This window comes from Nanorana parkeri, unplaced genomic scaffold (genome assembly GCF_000935625.1).
Source record: "Nanorana parkeri isolate BGI_ZX_2015 unplaced genomic scaffold, ASM93562v1 scaffold732, whole genome shotgun sequence".
NCBI classification, from domain to species: Eukaryota; Metazoa; Chordata; class Amphibia; order Anura; family Dicroglossidae; genus Nanorana; species Nanorana parkeri.
The window spans coordinates 412,111-427,218 of NW_017307000.1; the positions used below are offsets into that span (position 1 = coordinate 412,111).

A 15,108-nucleotide genomic window follows, 5' to 3' on the forward strand; every position below is an offset into this window, starting at 1 on the left:
TTTTTTTTCTTTCTGCAATAGGCTTATTATAAAGGCTCTTCCGAGATTGAACTATAATGGATGTAATGAAAACCAAGTTAAACATTGATATGTGGCATTTCATAATTATGCAAGTAAATGTCCATGGTTGCTCAATGATCCATGTTCAGCATGAATTCTAAGCAATAAAATAAGTTCAATGTAGAAACATTATAAAAATCCCATTTCCTCAGTGATTGGCTGCTTTTAAAAACACCATCTTCAACCCCTTTTACAGACTAAAGCCAAGATAATTATCTTTGGTTTTGGAAACCACCTGTATTGGATTTAATAGTCTTTTATGAGTAGCTTTTGAATAATCCTCATGGTGATATTAAACAAAGAAATCCTTTACATATTGCACTATAAATTATATTGATGCAGCCATGTCACAGGTTTCTGCTCACACGAGGTCCTAAATTGCCAAGGAGCTTATCCAGCATGCACTGTATGTGATGCATTTTGGGTGATTGAGGAGTCTTCCAAGAGCCTGCTTGCTTACAATTTAGGTATTTGGATAAAACCTTCTTCATATCTGTTTTAAGTTCCCATTCACATTGCAGATTTAAAAAATTCTGTTTATAGCTTTAAGTGCTTTTCTACTTGATTTCCTCCTACGTAATATTAAGAAAAGGGCTGGAGGGGGCTTTGGAATTTTTAGTTTAATCAACCCTGTCTGCACTGTGCTGGCAGATTTTATCATTGATAAGCTAGATTTGATTAAATCCATTGTGATAGTTTGGGGAATATAGCACAATGGTAAGCGCTAAGTGACCACTCCTGAAGCCGACTTTAACATAAAAGGACAGTCTTTATTCATTCAAAAGGTGAACAGTCCATAAACATAACAAAATAACTCTCCTTTCTTCAGCATAAACGAAGCATAACAGTTCATTGGACTCTCATTACCACATTATGTTTTGGTCTCACCGACATCTGGCTGCCCCATACACTCCCAGTGTTATAGTCCCAGGACTTTCCCTGGATATACCGTCCTCAGCAGCTCCAAGACTTTTGGTATTCACCCTCGTGGGTCACTGTCCCTCTCTGTCTCCCCAACAGGGATCTCTGGGTCACCGACCCTCTGGACCTCCCCAGCCTTCCTGGCTGTGTCCCTTGTGCTCACGCACGCAGCAGCGTCTGCCTGTAGCCGTGTGCCTACAGCACACCCACAACTCTTCTCTAAAGCACTGGGCTGGTTTCCTAATAAGGCTGCTCTCAGCCACCTGATCAGTTCAACCTGGCAACTGGCAATACCTGGCCCCAGGACTGGAGATCCCATCCCACTATAGTCTGGAAAACCTGGAAGGAATTGAACAGCCAGTTCCTCCTCTCCAAAGGTATTCACATTGTGGAACCTCTCAGCCCTACTGGTTGAGAGTTCGGGGGCGCCAAAGTTGCCATACTACACCGTGGCATTGCCATGCACTGCCACAACATGTAAAAATCTTGTTTCCTAACAAAGGGTTAAATACAACCCTGATTCCAAAAAAGTTGGGAAGCATTGTAAAAATCTACGTAAAAACAGAATACAATGATTTGCAAAACTCATAAACCCATTTTTTTTTCACAATAGAAATAGAAAACAAATCCAATATTTAGGTTGAGAAAATTTAAATTTTTTAGAAAAAAAAGGCAATTTCAAAAATGGTGGCAGCAACACGATTCAAAAAAGTTGGGACAGAGCAACAAAAAGCTGGCAAAGTAAGTGGTACTGACAAGGAAGATCTGGAAGAACATTTTGCAAGTAATTAGGTTAATTGGCAACAGGTCAGTAACATGATTGGGTTTGTACCCAATCATGTTACTGACCTGTTGCCAATTAACCTAAAAAAAGAGCATCTTAGAGAGTCTATGGGGGTGATTTACTAACCTAAACACACGCACGCACCAGGTGTGTGTGATTTTCACACAGCAAAACGTATTTATCAACCAAAAAGTCTCTAAAAGCATATTCCCACTAATGCCATATATGGAAAAATCATGCACATGATGCATATATAATGCTGCTTCACAGTTTAGACAAAAATGGTTAGCTCATGCATTTACATTCCTGCATTCATCAACGCAAGCAACATAACATAGAGCTAATTTACACCACATTACCTTGCAATTCATTGCAGGGCTTTGCACAATACACCTGCTGGGTGTGTACACACTACAAAGGTGTTTCGATTCCTCCCATAGATCATGCTGGGAGGGAACACACTACAGAGGTGTATACACGTTCGTGGTGTGTTTAAAAGGTTAGTAAATCAACCCCAGTGTGTCTCAGAAGTAAAGATGGGCAGAGGTTCACCATGAAAAGCTGTATCTAAAAATTGTTCAGAATAATGTCCCTCAATGTAAAATTGCAAAGACTTTAAATATATCATCTACAGTACATAATATCCTCAAAAGATTCCGAGAATCTGTAGAAATCTCTGTGTGCCAGGGACAAGGCTGAATGCAATATTGGATGCTTGTAATCTTCGGGCCCTCAGATGGCACTGCATTAAAAAAAGGCATGATTCTGATACTGTGATGGACATCACTGCATGGGCTCAGGAATACTTCCACAAATCTGTAAACACAATTTGCCATGCCATTCAAAAATGCAAGTTAAAGCTCTATCATGCAAATAAGAAGCCATATCTGAGCATGATCCAGAAAAGCTGCCATCTCCTCTGGGGCAAAGTTAATTTTAAATGGTCTGTTGCAAAGTGGAAAACTGTTCTGTGGTCAGACATATTGAAATTTCACTTTTTTTTGCAACCATGGGTGCTATGCCCTTCGGACTAAAAAAGAGACAGGGGCATTGTGGCTTGTTATCAGCGCTCAGTTCAAAAACCTACATTGTATGGGGGTGCATTAGTGCATATGGAATGGGCAGCTTGCACATCTGGAAAGGCACCATCAGATGTATCCAGGTTTTAGAGCAGCAAATGTTCCCTTCCAGACGACATCTTTTTCAGGGAAGGCCTTGCATATTTTAGCAGGACCATGCTAAACCATATACTGCATCTATGACATCAACATATTTTCATAGTAGAAGAGTCCGGGTGCTTAACTGGCCTGCCTGAAATCCAGACATTTCACCAATTACAAATATTTGGCGGATCTGTTGAGCAGTTGGTATCATATATCAGGAAAGAATGGGACATCATTCCTCTCCCAAAACTACAGCAAGTGGTTCCCAGATGTTTACAGAGCGTTGTTAAAAAAAGGGATGCTATCTAAAAGGTAAGAAATATATTTTTAGAAACTATTTTAGGTATGCAGTGTGAATAGAAACACAAAACAAACATATAGCAGAGTTTTTTCAAATTTGACTGCAAAAGTGGAAATACACTTTAAGACTTTGGACATTTTCCATGTTATATGAGCCTTTCTAAAACAAAACAAAATCACTCACCAAAGCTGCTGATTTTTTTCTGTTGACTGAGAGGTAATCTATTGAGTTATGAGATCAGGTAAATATGAAATATCACACATAAATATACTGTATTTCTGTATCCAGCCATGTATGCCAGATTAGTCATATCTGCTTTGCAAAAAAAAATGTTATTTGCAGAGTGCAACGGGTCAAGCAAAAATTTACATGCACAGCTGAATAAGTCTAAGCAGTAATTCATGCCCCTTCCTTTGCTCTCCCTACCTGCTCTGTTAAGACGAGCCATTTTAATGAGAGTGAGTTTGAAGGGAAATTACTTTTACTGTGCTCTGTCCTTAAACTTAAAAATAGTAAAATTGAACCAAGATTGCAATAGTTTTCCTGTAAAGTATATTTCACTTTTGCAGTAAAACTTGAAAACATCTACCTTATATTTGTTACATGTTCTCATTCATATGGCATAAAAAAAAATAATAATTGCTGCTTACCATTCTACTTGTGCTTTTCAGAAATATACACTATAGGGATGCACCGATACCGGTATTTTGGTACCGAGTACGAGTACCGATAATTTTTTTCCGGTACTCGCCGATACAAATTACCGAGTACTGGAAGTCCCATTCAGGAAGCCAGTTGTTGTGTTATGACTTGCCAGCTGGATTCCTGATCAGCCGGGCAGCTTGTAAAGACTCGCCACGTGGTTTCCCGATTAACAAGAAAGTCTGTCCCTTCTCACCTCAGCATGTCCAGCCTGTCACCCCTGGGGCCTCTCACGCCAGGAAGCTGGCCAGCGCGTCATTACACGCTGCCCAGCTTCCTGATTGGCCGGGAAGTTGGCTCCATGCTCTCTCATCACCAGTGATGAGAGAGCATGGAGTCGCTTCCCGGCCAATCAGGAAACCGGCAGCGTGTAATGACGCGTTGCCTTGCTTCCTGATACAGGAAGTTTCTGGCTAGGCATCAGAGCATGAGCACTCGCCCAAATACTTGCTATCGGCACCGATATCGATACTAGTATCTGTATCAGTGCATCCCTACTACAAAACTGAACTTCTCTGGAATTACATGGGGGCTGGGGAGTTAATGTTTACTATATTAAATCCTGTCATTATCAGTTGTAAAGTAGATTTGAATACCATCTGCTCTAAAGGGTTAAACATTTGGAAACTTGGCTTCTGAATTGTATGTTAACAAGGGGAAAGACTGCATTTCCCCAGTTTTCATTGGAGGACTGACTCACATCGAAATTGTTCAGAGTAGCTTGCAGTCTGCTCTTTTTTAGGTATGCTGTGTGAATGGGTAAACATAGTAAACATATAGTGGGGTTTTCTCAAAATTGACTGCAAAAGTAGAAAAACACTTTCAGGGTTATTCACAAAGCTGCCGAAGGCAGCTGAGTGAATAACCCAGCCGAAGTGAAGTGAGCCGAACACTGTTCGGCTATTCAGTTCTGGCTTGTACGGCTGATTTCAGCCGTACATTGGCTAAAATCAGCCGTACATCGGCTGAGCCGAAGTGCAGAAGGACTTCAACTTAGCTGATCTAACATCTGGATCGGCTGAGCCGAAGCTCCCTCGCTGCCGTTCGCCCCTATCCTCATAGGGGCTGAACGGCAGTAAGTGAATAGCCGAATGCGGCCAATCGGCATTCGGCTCAGCTATTCTGCTCGGTACCTCCAAGGTATTGAGCAGAATAGAAAATAAGTGAAATTAATAAAAAAATGAAAAAAAGTTGAAAAAATATTTTAAAATGTAAGAAAATAGGAAAATTCAATTTTTTAAATAGTTTAAAGAAAAGAAAAAAAGAAGAAAATGAAAAATAATTTTAAAAAACGCCAGCAAAGAATGCGGGCAAAAGAAAAAAAATTGGGCGGAGCTAGCAGTTGAGAGCTGGCTCCGCCCAACTGTTTCCTATTGGACGGCACCTGCAGAGCCTTCTATCAGGTCAATAACAACTACGTCACGGCCAGCTCCGCCCAGTTGTTATTGTTTAATGACAGATCAGCGTCCCCAGGTAATTTGGGGACACTGATCTGTCATTACACCTCGGCTGAGCCAGCCGTGAGATCACGGCTAGCTCTGCCCAGCTGTCATTTGCGTGGAGATCGGTCGGCTTCGGCCAACCTTTCTCCATGCTTTGGCTGAGCCGCTCGGCTGCCTACGGCTGCTATACGGGCTATTGTGAATAACCCCTACAGCAGCACTTCCGTTCGTTCTGAGCCGCTCGGCTGCCTTTGGCTGCTATACGGGCTATTGTGAACAGCCCCTACAGCAGCACTTCCGTTCGACTGAACCAAAGGGCAGAGGTGGCCGAAGAGAGCCGAAGGATCAGCCAAAGGTACAGCTGGATCCTTCAGCTGTTTAGTGAATAACCCCCTTTATGTTCAGTGTGTCCAGACAAGAGGATTTTATTTTTTACAAATCTGGCTATTTTATAAGTAATATCTGTTAATGAGAAAGAAACAACTATTCATTCTTAGTTAATGTGACCAAGAATAAATCATGTGAGCTATGTGATATGAGTGTGATATAAATGAATCATAGCTAGCTGATTGACAAAACAAATAATGATTTAAAACAGCTGCCTTTCAGTTTGTGTAGAAGGTATATACACTGAGAAATTATACATTTAAATATTATAGCCTATGCTCTGCTCTACCACGTTATTGGTTTCAGTGTGACTTTCCATCTGGCATCAGAGATATTTATCTACACAAACAGCTGATTCCTCAATGTCGTGTTTTTAGAAAATGTGCATAATTATGTGTATTAATATGTAAATTGTCCTTCATCTCACCTGTTCCTGCCTGATAGTTGGCAATTTGTAGCACCAATGTCAGACTGCATTCCTAAAGGGACAAGAGGCATCTTTATCAAAACAGTTAAGGAGGTAAATAGGACATGTGTTTAAAACAAAACCTACACCTGCTTTCTATGTCTTTTGGGTGAATATGACAATAAAGTTGGTAATTTAGCATTGGTAGGTTGGATAACAGTTATCAGAAATTTTAGATCATGGCCATGATGTTATGCACACATCTATTATAGGCCTGTTTGTTGAATTTAACATTATTTGCATGTTACTATTTGCAACAGAAAACTGAGCCTCCAAATGCAGTTGTATTCTTGTGGAGGAAACTGTGAGGATCTGTGGTAGGCACCTCTTAAAAATATAGATCTTTTTAAAAAGATGATTATAATTCAATTATATATTAATATACAGTAGTTACTACATTTATATTATCTCATATGTAAAGCATTCAATGTAATTTGAGTAGTTAGTGCAACCTTGATATTATTCTTAAGATGTTTTCCATAATGTATTCTCGAATTTGGCAATATAACATTTAAGGGCCCATTCACACCAGATGCTTTGGAAAGGGTGGCCAGCTCAGCCGCAAGGCACTGGCAAGGCAATTAGCCTTGTTTTCAAAAGTCTCAATTCTCAACACCACGTTGCACTGGTGTGCTTTGAAAAAAAAAGTATTGCATGGCTGTAGAGATTAATGAAATGTCATATTGGACATTTCAATAAAGTTCTAAAAAAAAGTAAACAATGTAATGCGCCGGTATCGGTGCATCTGCACTGTTTCTCTCACCGCACACCAGTGGCCGTGCATTTAGCTTGGCTTGCTAGTGTGAATTGACCCTAAAAGTTTAATATACATTAGCACATTTTTGTGTGATTTTGAGCCATGGTATTGTGCAATGCTAAGGACACCAATTTACAAAGGGAAGGTTTGATCTGTATTTGTTTATAATGGCAGTGGCTTTCCATATTAATAACAGATAACAGATCTTAGAAAATGCTCTTCAGATAAAATATATTTCAACATACTTGAACTGTTCAAATTTCTGGAAACTAAAGTCAGTTGACCAGCAAGGTTGGAAAACTTTGTTATCTTTTGCAACAATACTTTATTCAAGTGAGAACAAAATTGTTGAAACGTTACAAAGAGGGAGTGTGGCAAAGTACATTTGCTGTTCTATTTAAGTATAAAATGACTTCAGAATCAATACAATAGGAACATTAATTAGCTAATACTCAGCATTACATTCCATGACCAGTTTATTTCTATTCTAAAGACTAATAAAATTAGTGTAAGAGTAGGAGGAAATTACCTCATTATTAACCTACTCAGAATGAAACAATTGTTGTAAATGCTAATTATTTGATGAGTGTAGCTGCATTAGTGAACTTTGCTGCAGTATCAGAAAATTTAAGACCTAGCTACTGTACTAATTTCTTAGCTAAACACACAGATTCCCCATGTAATAATATACTATCTTCTGTTTGCAGAAGAAAGTTTTAATTACGGCAACCTTTAATCTCTAAACAGCATGTATTCTGGATAAAATCCCATTTCTTCAAATGGCCTTAAGTTCATAGTTTTAAGCTAAAGTTTTATAAGAAGCAAAGAGCCCTTTTAACAACGACATTTTTCTAATTTCATGGTTCACTGATCAGTCAGTAAAGATTTAAATAATTCAGAAAGTTAGCCTATTCTGTTTCTTTTTAGAACTTTAAATCAAGGGAAATTGTTTGACGTTTAATATGTTTAACCCTTTTAATAACTGTTCATGATTATGTTGGTTTAAAGAAAATGTTATTATAATGAAGGTGAATAGCAGTCAAGGACTTTTCTGATTAGTTTTTAGACCTTTGGCCTTTCATATAAAACATGAAAGCATAAAAGACACTGTAAGGAGAAATGACATTGTATGCTCTATATTTATATTTAAGTATAAAAAGGATGTATGCTAACTTCAGAGTTTATAATATAAACCCCTGTAGCAAATACATTTTATGACGAGAGATCAAAGTCCTCATATTTTCAAAGAACAGCTCAGTATAATAATAATAATGATATTTTAGAAATTGGCATTCTTGGAATACATTGTATACTAAGTGTTAAGGGTTGTGGTTAATTCTAAAATGTGTGTGTGGAGAGAGAGGGAGAAGGAGATTGTAGATAGCTAAATAGATAGGTAGAAGATGTGTTGTTTGATGAAACAGACTATCAATATCAAGTCATTTAGGGATAATGCGTTATTATGTATACTGTGCGAAACTATACAAAGCACAAATTATATTATTACGTAACCCACTTATTTCAGTTGAAATTTGCACACAAAGCAGAAACTCATCCCTTGGCAGACAGGGCGGTTGGAGGTTTCAATGAGAGAGAGTGTGCCTGAAAGGGAAGTACTATGCTCTTACTTTAGCTAACCCATCATACGCTGGGAAATATTTTAATTTATTAATTGTTAATTGGTCAAACCCGCTTCCTCAAGCTTTTAAATGGTGGATTGATAAGGCCATGTATAGAATTGGTCAATATTTCCACTCTCGTAGACCCTTGACCCTAGCTTACAGTAAGAAGAAGTTCACTATACCCCATCCAAACTTTACCATCTACAACAAATTCATCACATTGTTTTCCCCTGATCCCCATCATGCTGACACCCCTTCTTCTACTCTTAACGAAAGGTGGTGCTCTCAGGCTAATGGTTGCAAAGGTGGTATTTCGGTAATATACTCTATACTACTAGATTTTCCCTCAAAACTATCATATATGTTGGCCTGGGAGAGGGACATTGGTTTTAACCTACCTCTGGATTCTTGGACCCATTGGTGCTCGTGGATTTCCCGTTGACTTTTTAATGTATCATCGGTGGAAGCTAATTTTACATTTTTTTTCCCGGTGGTGCTTGGTACCTACCTGATTAGCTAATATTTTTCCTGGATCCTCACCTTTTATGTTTTAGGGGCTGTGGACAGCAAGGTGATATGTTACATACCTGGTGGCTACGCCCCAAATTACATTCATTTATCAACAAACGTTTTGCATTGATTTTCAGAATTAAGGATCCTTAGAGACCCTCTTCATGCTTTGTTCAACAAACTGATTTCAACATTTTCTAGAAAAAAAGATAGATTGATAACTTTTCTATTTCCAGCAGCCAAAATCTCGATAGCTAGATCCTGGAAATCTCCTATGGTATATTTTGATCTTTTAAATCCAAGGAATCCTGGATCATGACCCATGAAAAACTCTCTAGTATTCTACAAGATAAAGAAAAAGATTTTCAAGCAGAATGGGGTCCTTGGACGAGATATGTTGGCATATCTTGTTCTCCTGAAGATCGTGTGTAGGGAGGGGAGATCACACTTACCGAATTCTCTTACTCTATCCCTTTCTCTCGTTTGCTCTCTTTCTTTTTTCTCTCTTTGTATTCTATAATATAGTTGTGGTGCAATCTTCGGTATATACCCGTTGCTACAAGGCTTTCTTTTTCTCACTTTGTTATTTTACATTGTCAATATAATTGTTCTGCATGTCTAGAACAATAGAGGTAGGTTGCTCCTACCAATAGTTATTTTTTGTTTTATTAAGCATGTATTAAGGTTATTTCTATATAATTTATTTTTGTATGTTGCAACCAATCTTCATGCCATTTGTTATGATGTTTATGCCACCTATATTTTCTGTATTTTTGGTTTGAAAACAAAAAAGATCTTTGAAAGTTAAAAACAAACATGAAACAGCATAACCATATTACCTAAAAAAAATCCTACTAACAAATTAATTTAAAAAAAAACATAGTTTCACTTTAAAGAACAGCTCTATATCTAGGTGCCCCAAAATGATGGTTTGCACCAGTCTAATGTATTCATGCCTACTTAAAATAAACTACATTTTGTTTTCTATCAAGAAATGGTAAATCCCTTCTCTGCATAAATACAGGAATGCCACATTCTGAAGTTCCCCTAAATGTGGTCTTCTGCTCATCATCCAAAAGTATGTTCTGCTGGTTAATTAGAAGAATTCAAAGAAGTGCAACCCATAATTAATCCTTGTTGATCTATTCATCCACAATAGAAAAAAATCATAGGTCAATTCTTGAGGTCCAAGGACTATAAAACTTACCTTCAGATCTATTTATTACATTATTGTAGTGATTAGGTTCTTAGACTGGTAATTAAGTGTTTCCTTTAATGTAATTCAGGCATAATCAACAAGTAGCAGGATGTGTGATGGTATTGTATGACATCTTGCAGATCTACTGATCTACAATTGGGTCATACATTCAAAATACCGAATTATAAAACATATCTAATGACATCCTTTGAAAGTGTTTTATTCTCTATGTACTTTTCAAAGCATTTTCCCCAAAGCAAGTTATTCCTGCAGTAGGGTCCACTCTGATCACAGTTCAGCTCCGGCATGATCTTTTAGTAGCCTTGGGGACAGGACTCAACAATGTTCAGTGTCAAGCGATGACAGACAGGGGTAAATGAAAGGGCTTCAAAGATGCTTCACTGTCTCTTGCTTTTGCTGAAACTGGCATTCATCCAGGTCTTGCCTGCTAACACCACAGAAAGCAGCAGCTGGTGAGTAACATTAGCAAACAGGGCCCGAGGGCTACCCATGTTCTTGCTTTCTGTTCACCAACTGCTATTCAGTAAAACAGCTGGATCAAAAAAGATTCAGTCAAGATGTAGTTAGAGCTTTATGTGTACAACTGTTTTGATATAGATTGTCTGCTAGAGGCAGAGTTAATGATAGCTTTGCAAGGAACATATTTGACTGCAAGTGAAACTGGTATATTTATTTTTACACAGTACTTACTTTAGAAGGCTGCAGTGAATTCACAGGCTGGTAATCCCACATGGTGAATGAAATAGAGAGAGAAAAGTGATTTCATAGAGATCATAACAGGATTTAGTAATCTGCACAGAGCAGATCCTCCTTATATCTTGGAACAAAGCTGCCACTGTCAAGGGATTTCTCATTCGGCAAAAAGATGGAGCCGGAGCCAGCTGACGTACGGCTGAAATCAGCTGTACTTGGCTAAAGTGAATAGCCGAATGGGGTTCAGCACCTTTCACTTCAGCTTGGTTATTCACTCAGCTGCCTCTGGCAGCTGAATTGTTAACCTCCTTAGTATTGTAAAGAAAAATGGTTTACTATGATGTTTTGGGTCAATATTTTTATAGTTTATATTTATTTATATAGAGAAAATTTGTTTTACAAATAAAAAAACAGAAAATAAAAGATTCCCAGAAAAAATTGTTCTTGTTAATGTGCCCACTTTACAATCCTTACCAAGTAAACCCATAGTATCCTTCCTTTTCTGTATGTTACTTTTTCCTGTTATAATCTATCAGTGTTTTCTGTAGCATTTAAAGCATTCTGTTGCAGAATACAAATATGGGTTCCCTGCATTTACATATGCTGCCACCCATTCTGCAAATGTTCACTTTGTTGCAAAACGAACCCACTGGTGGGATATTCACATGTATCTACTGGACACAAAAGGGAGATATAGGCCAGAAAGTGAAACCACCCAGAAGTGTGTCAGATGTGAAAATTTTCCTGGCTACTTTAGACAACAAAAGTGCAGCCCAGGTAAGTATTATGTCACCTTTTGCACAGGGAACCTTTTTGTTTATAGTTTTGTGACAAAGTCAATTTAATGTACAGCTTATCAAAACAGTATTTTTAAAGTACAAAAAGGATACTCAGATTTAATAATCGTAACAATATTTGGCTCATAGTGTTTTAGGTTCCTCTGAGAAATTTTGAGTAATTTGAGTAATTTATTTCAAGGACCTTAGCGGCAAAGCATTCTTGGGAAAACAGTCAACTTTCTATCTGTTTGTTAAATCATGCACCAGGTAACTCTTCAGATAGACAAATCTGTGTCTTCCTCATTTGCAAACTTTTACCATGGGTATTTGTGTGCTGAGCTTTTACAAGACACATTGGCAAAAAAAAATGAGTCATCTTTAAGGTTGCAAGTGGCCACACGTAGAGGGATATTTTGGAATGACATGATCCATTTTGATACCTTTTTGGGACAATTAATGGATGATCTCAGTTTATACACATCGAGCTGGGTAAATGGAAGAAATATATATGTATATGTAGCCTTTGTGTTGTAACCTTGAGTAAACAACCTGCTGGCAGTTTATCCAGACCTCAAGTCTTAAGTTAGACCTCAAGACTATTAGCTGCTGTTCTTTGTCCCTGATGTTTCCCTGCTCCAACCTGTCCATTTGTTTGTGTTTGTATTACTTGATGCTTTATATACTACCAAGTCAAACTGTGTGCAATATATAAGGGAATTTTATTTTGTAATGCGTTTTAATCACTTATGACAGTTACTTGTTAAAAAAGAAAACAAATGTGATTCACTAGGACAGGCTAGGACAATAAGCATAGCTATTATATGCTTATTTAGCATTCAATATGTTCTTCAGACTTAATTTATTTTAGCCAAAGTTGCATTCATTTGGCCAAATTATGCTCTTCACCTTACTGATGTCTTTACAGTTCATCAATAGTATTCAAAATTTTAGGTTAACTCATCAGTTATAAGTATCATTAGAAGTAATGTTTTTATGTGTTTTCACAGATGCAGAATTTGCAGAATTCAGACAGAAGTCAGTACTCTCACTCACAAATGGCAGCTATGAGGCCAAGAGTTCAGACCCAAGATATTCGACAAACAGCTATGATGCCACCAGGTCAGCTGACTACTATCAATCAATCACAACTTAGTGCTCAGCTTGGTTTAAATATTGGAGGAAACACTGTTGCACATAATTCTCCTTCCCCACCAGGGAGTAAATCTGCCACACCTTCACCCTCTAGCTCAGTCCATGAAGACGAAGTGGATGATACAACAAAGGTATGCAGAATTTGTGTCTGATATTGTTACTTTAATACGTGTATCAGTTATCATTTGTATTCTATTGTTTTCTTACATACTGCATCAAGACTGCATCAAGAAGGGAATATTTTGCAAGGATAGGTCTATAATTTTGCCACTTTACACATCAATGGTTCGGCCCCACCTGGAGTATGCGGTGCAGTTTTGGGCACCGGTCCACAGAAAGGATGTCCTTGAACTGGAGAAAGTCCAGCGAAGGGTGACCAAACTCATAAAGGGGATGGAGGACCAGAGCTATGAGACACGGCTACTAAATTTAAACATGTTTACGTTGGAAGTAAGGAGATTAAGGGGGGACATGATTTTCATGTACAAAATGTTCAATAGTCATAGCAACATTAGCAACAAACTCTTTGAGATTAATTCCGTAACAAAGACTAGAGGACACCACCTAAAACTGGTAGAAAAGCTTTTGGGCGACTTCCTGAGAGACCAAAATGTACAAGGGTACAGGTACTCTTAAGAATGAGAACACTCATGGACCTATACACACACACAATAGGTTGGACTTGATGGACTTATGTCTTTATTCAACCTCAAATACTATGTAACATAGTTTAGTAATTGCAGACTTACCCTCAGTAAATATTATGGATTTGTACTTTTTCCAGCAACCTATGAAATCAGTCCATATTATGGGTTACCTTTACTGAAGATAAATCCTATTTTCCGCAACAAGACTTGGCCACGTGTTCGCATCCATCATCCATCCATTGTTGTAAACTAGGTGCTCCTGGCCACCACTGGATGGTGCTGTGTGTAGGTGGGAGACCTTCTTTGCATAGAGCTGAATGAGCAATTCAGCAACTCCTCTCCCAGGAACAGTAGCATGTACTCAGAGCCAGGAAGCTGCAGGAGGTATTGTTGCACGAAGTCTCAGGTTAAGGTAATAAACTGGAATTTTTTCGGAGGCTGCTAAGGTTATTACTACAAAGGTTTTAGTGAAAATGCAGTTGTACTTTAAACTGATTAAACAGACTAACAGATTAATTCCTTCTAGAACTTTGTGCATTGTAATTACCATTTACATCTACAACTAGCAAATTCCCCAGTGCACACTTGGCTTAGTTGCTAGTGTTCTGACTCGTTCAACATTTGTACTCCATAGTCAAACACACGTTAAAACAGATTATATAGGCAAATTAACCCAAGCCACCACATGTTTGCCATTCAAGTCACTCAGCCTCTTCAGTTATAAAAACTAGAGGATGCAAAAAGTGAAGACAAGCCTTACATTTTCATTTCATAATTGTAATAGTAAAATGACAACTGTATTTAAGTTGTCTTTCAGTTGCCTCCTGGTGCTAAACACAGATTCTGTGTAAAGTCACAGTATGGCCACACAACATATAAGAAACAGTTCTTGAAAGCAATACCTGGGTTTATCATAAAAGGGATCCCTTTTAAATCCAGTACCAAGTTTGGGGAGACTCCCGGATGGTATAAAAAATGGTGTTGCCCTAGTTGCAGACAATAGCAGCTTCCTTGATACAAATTATCATCGTGTAACATTTACAAATACATATATAAACCAAAATAATAATACAGTGACATAACTTGCAGTGATTTTATCATCGTGAATTGAAACAGGATTGCTTATAGGTCTAAATTTAGCTTATTTATTATTAGTAGTTTTGTGAACAAGATGTTATACATTTTTCACAACAGCTAAGCAACTATTATTTCATTTTTTTTTTTATTATTCATTAGCACATAACATTTTTCATATCATTGTTGTTTTTCTATAATGATGTGATAAAATATCAGATTTTTAATTAATTCTCTGCTATGCAAACAGTGTGACATTTTCCATGAGCTTTCCCTCCCTCCAGTATTTTATGCACAATTGCACTAATTTTCACTGCAATTATAGCATTCTTACCATGCTACTATGGTAAATAACTTATGTCTCTGCCATATGTCACACAGGAATGCTAACTCAGTAAAGGACAGAAGCGTGTGCTTATGATTAAACAT

General features: G+C 37.9%; 1 protein-coding gene across 1 annotated transcript in view; it reads left to right on the forward strand.

Annotated features, from left to right (window-relative positions):
- TOX (thymocyte selection associated high mobility group box) overlaps nucleotides 1-15,108 on the forward strand; it is a 214,255-nt gene that overhangs the window by 161,685 nt on the left and 37,462 nt on the right. Inside the window, exon 4 of the mRNA XM_018564196.1 lies at nucleotides 12,814-13,089. Coding sequence (XP_018419698.1) covers nucleotides 12,814-13,089 — 276 coding nt within the window. The remainder of the gene's footprint in view (nucleotides 1-12,813; nucleotides 13,090-15,108) is intronic.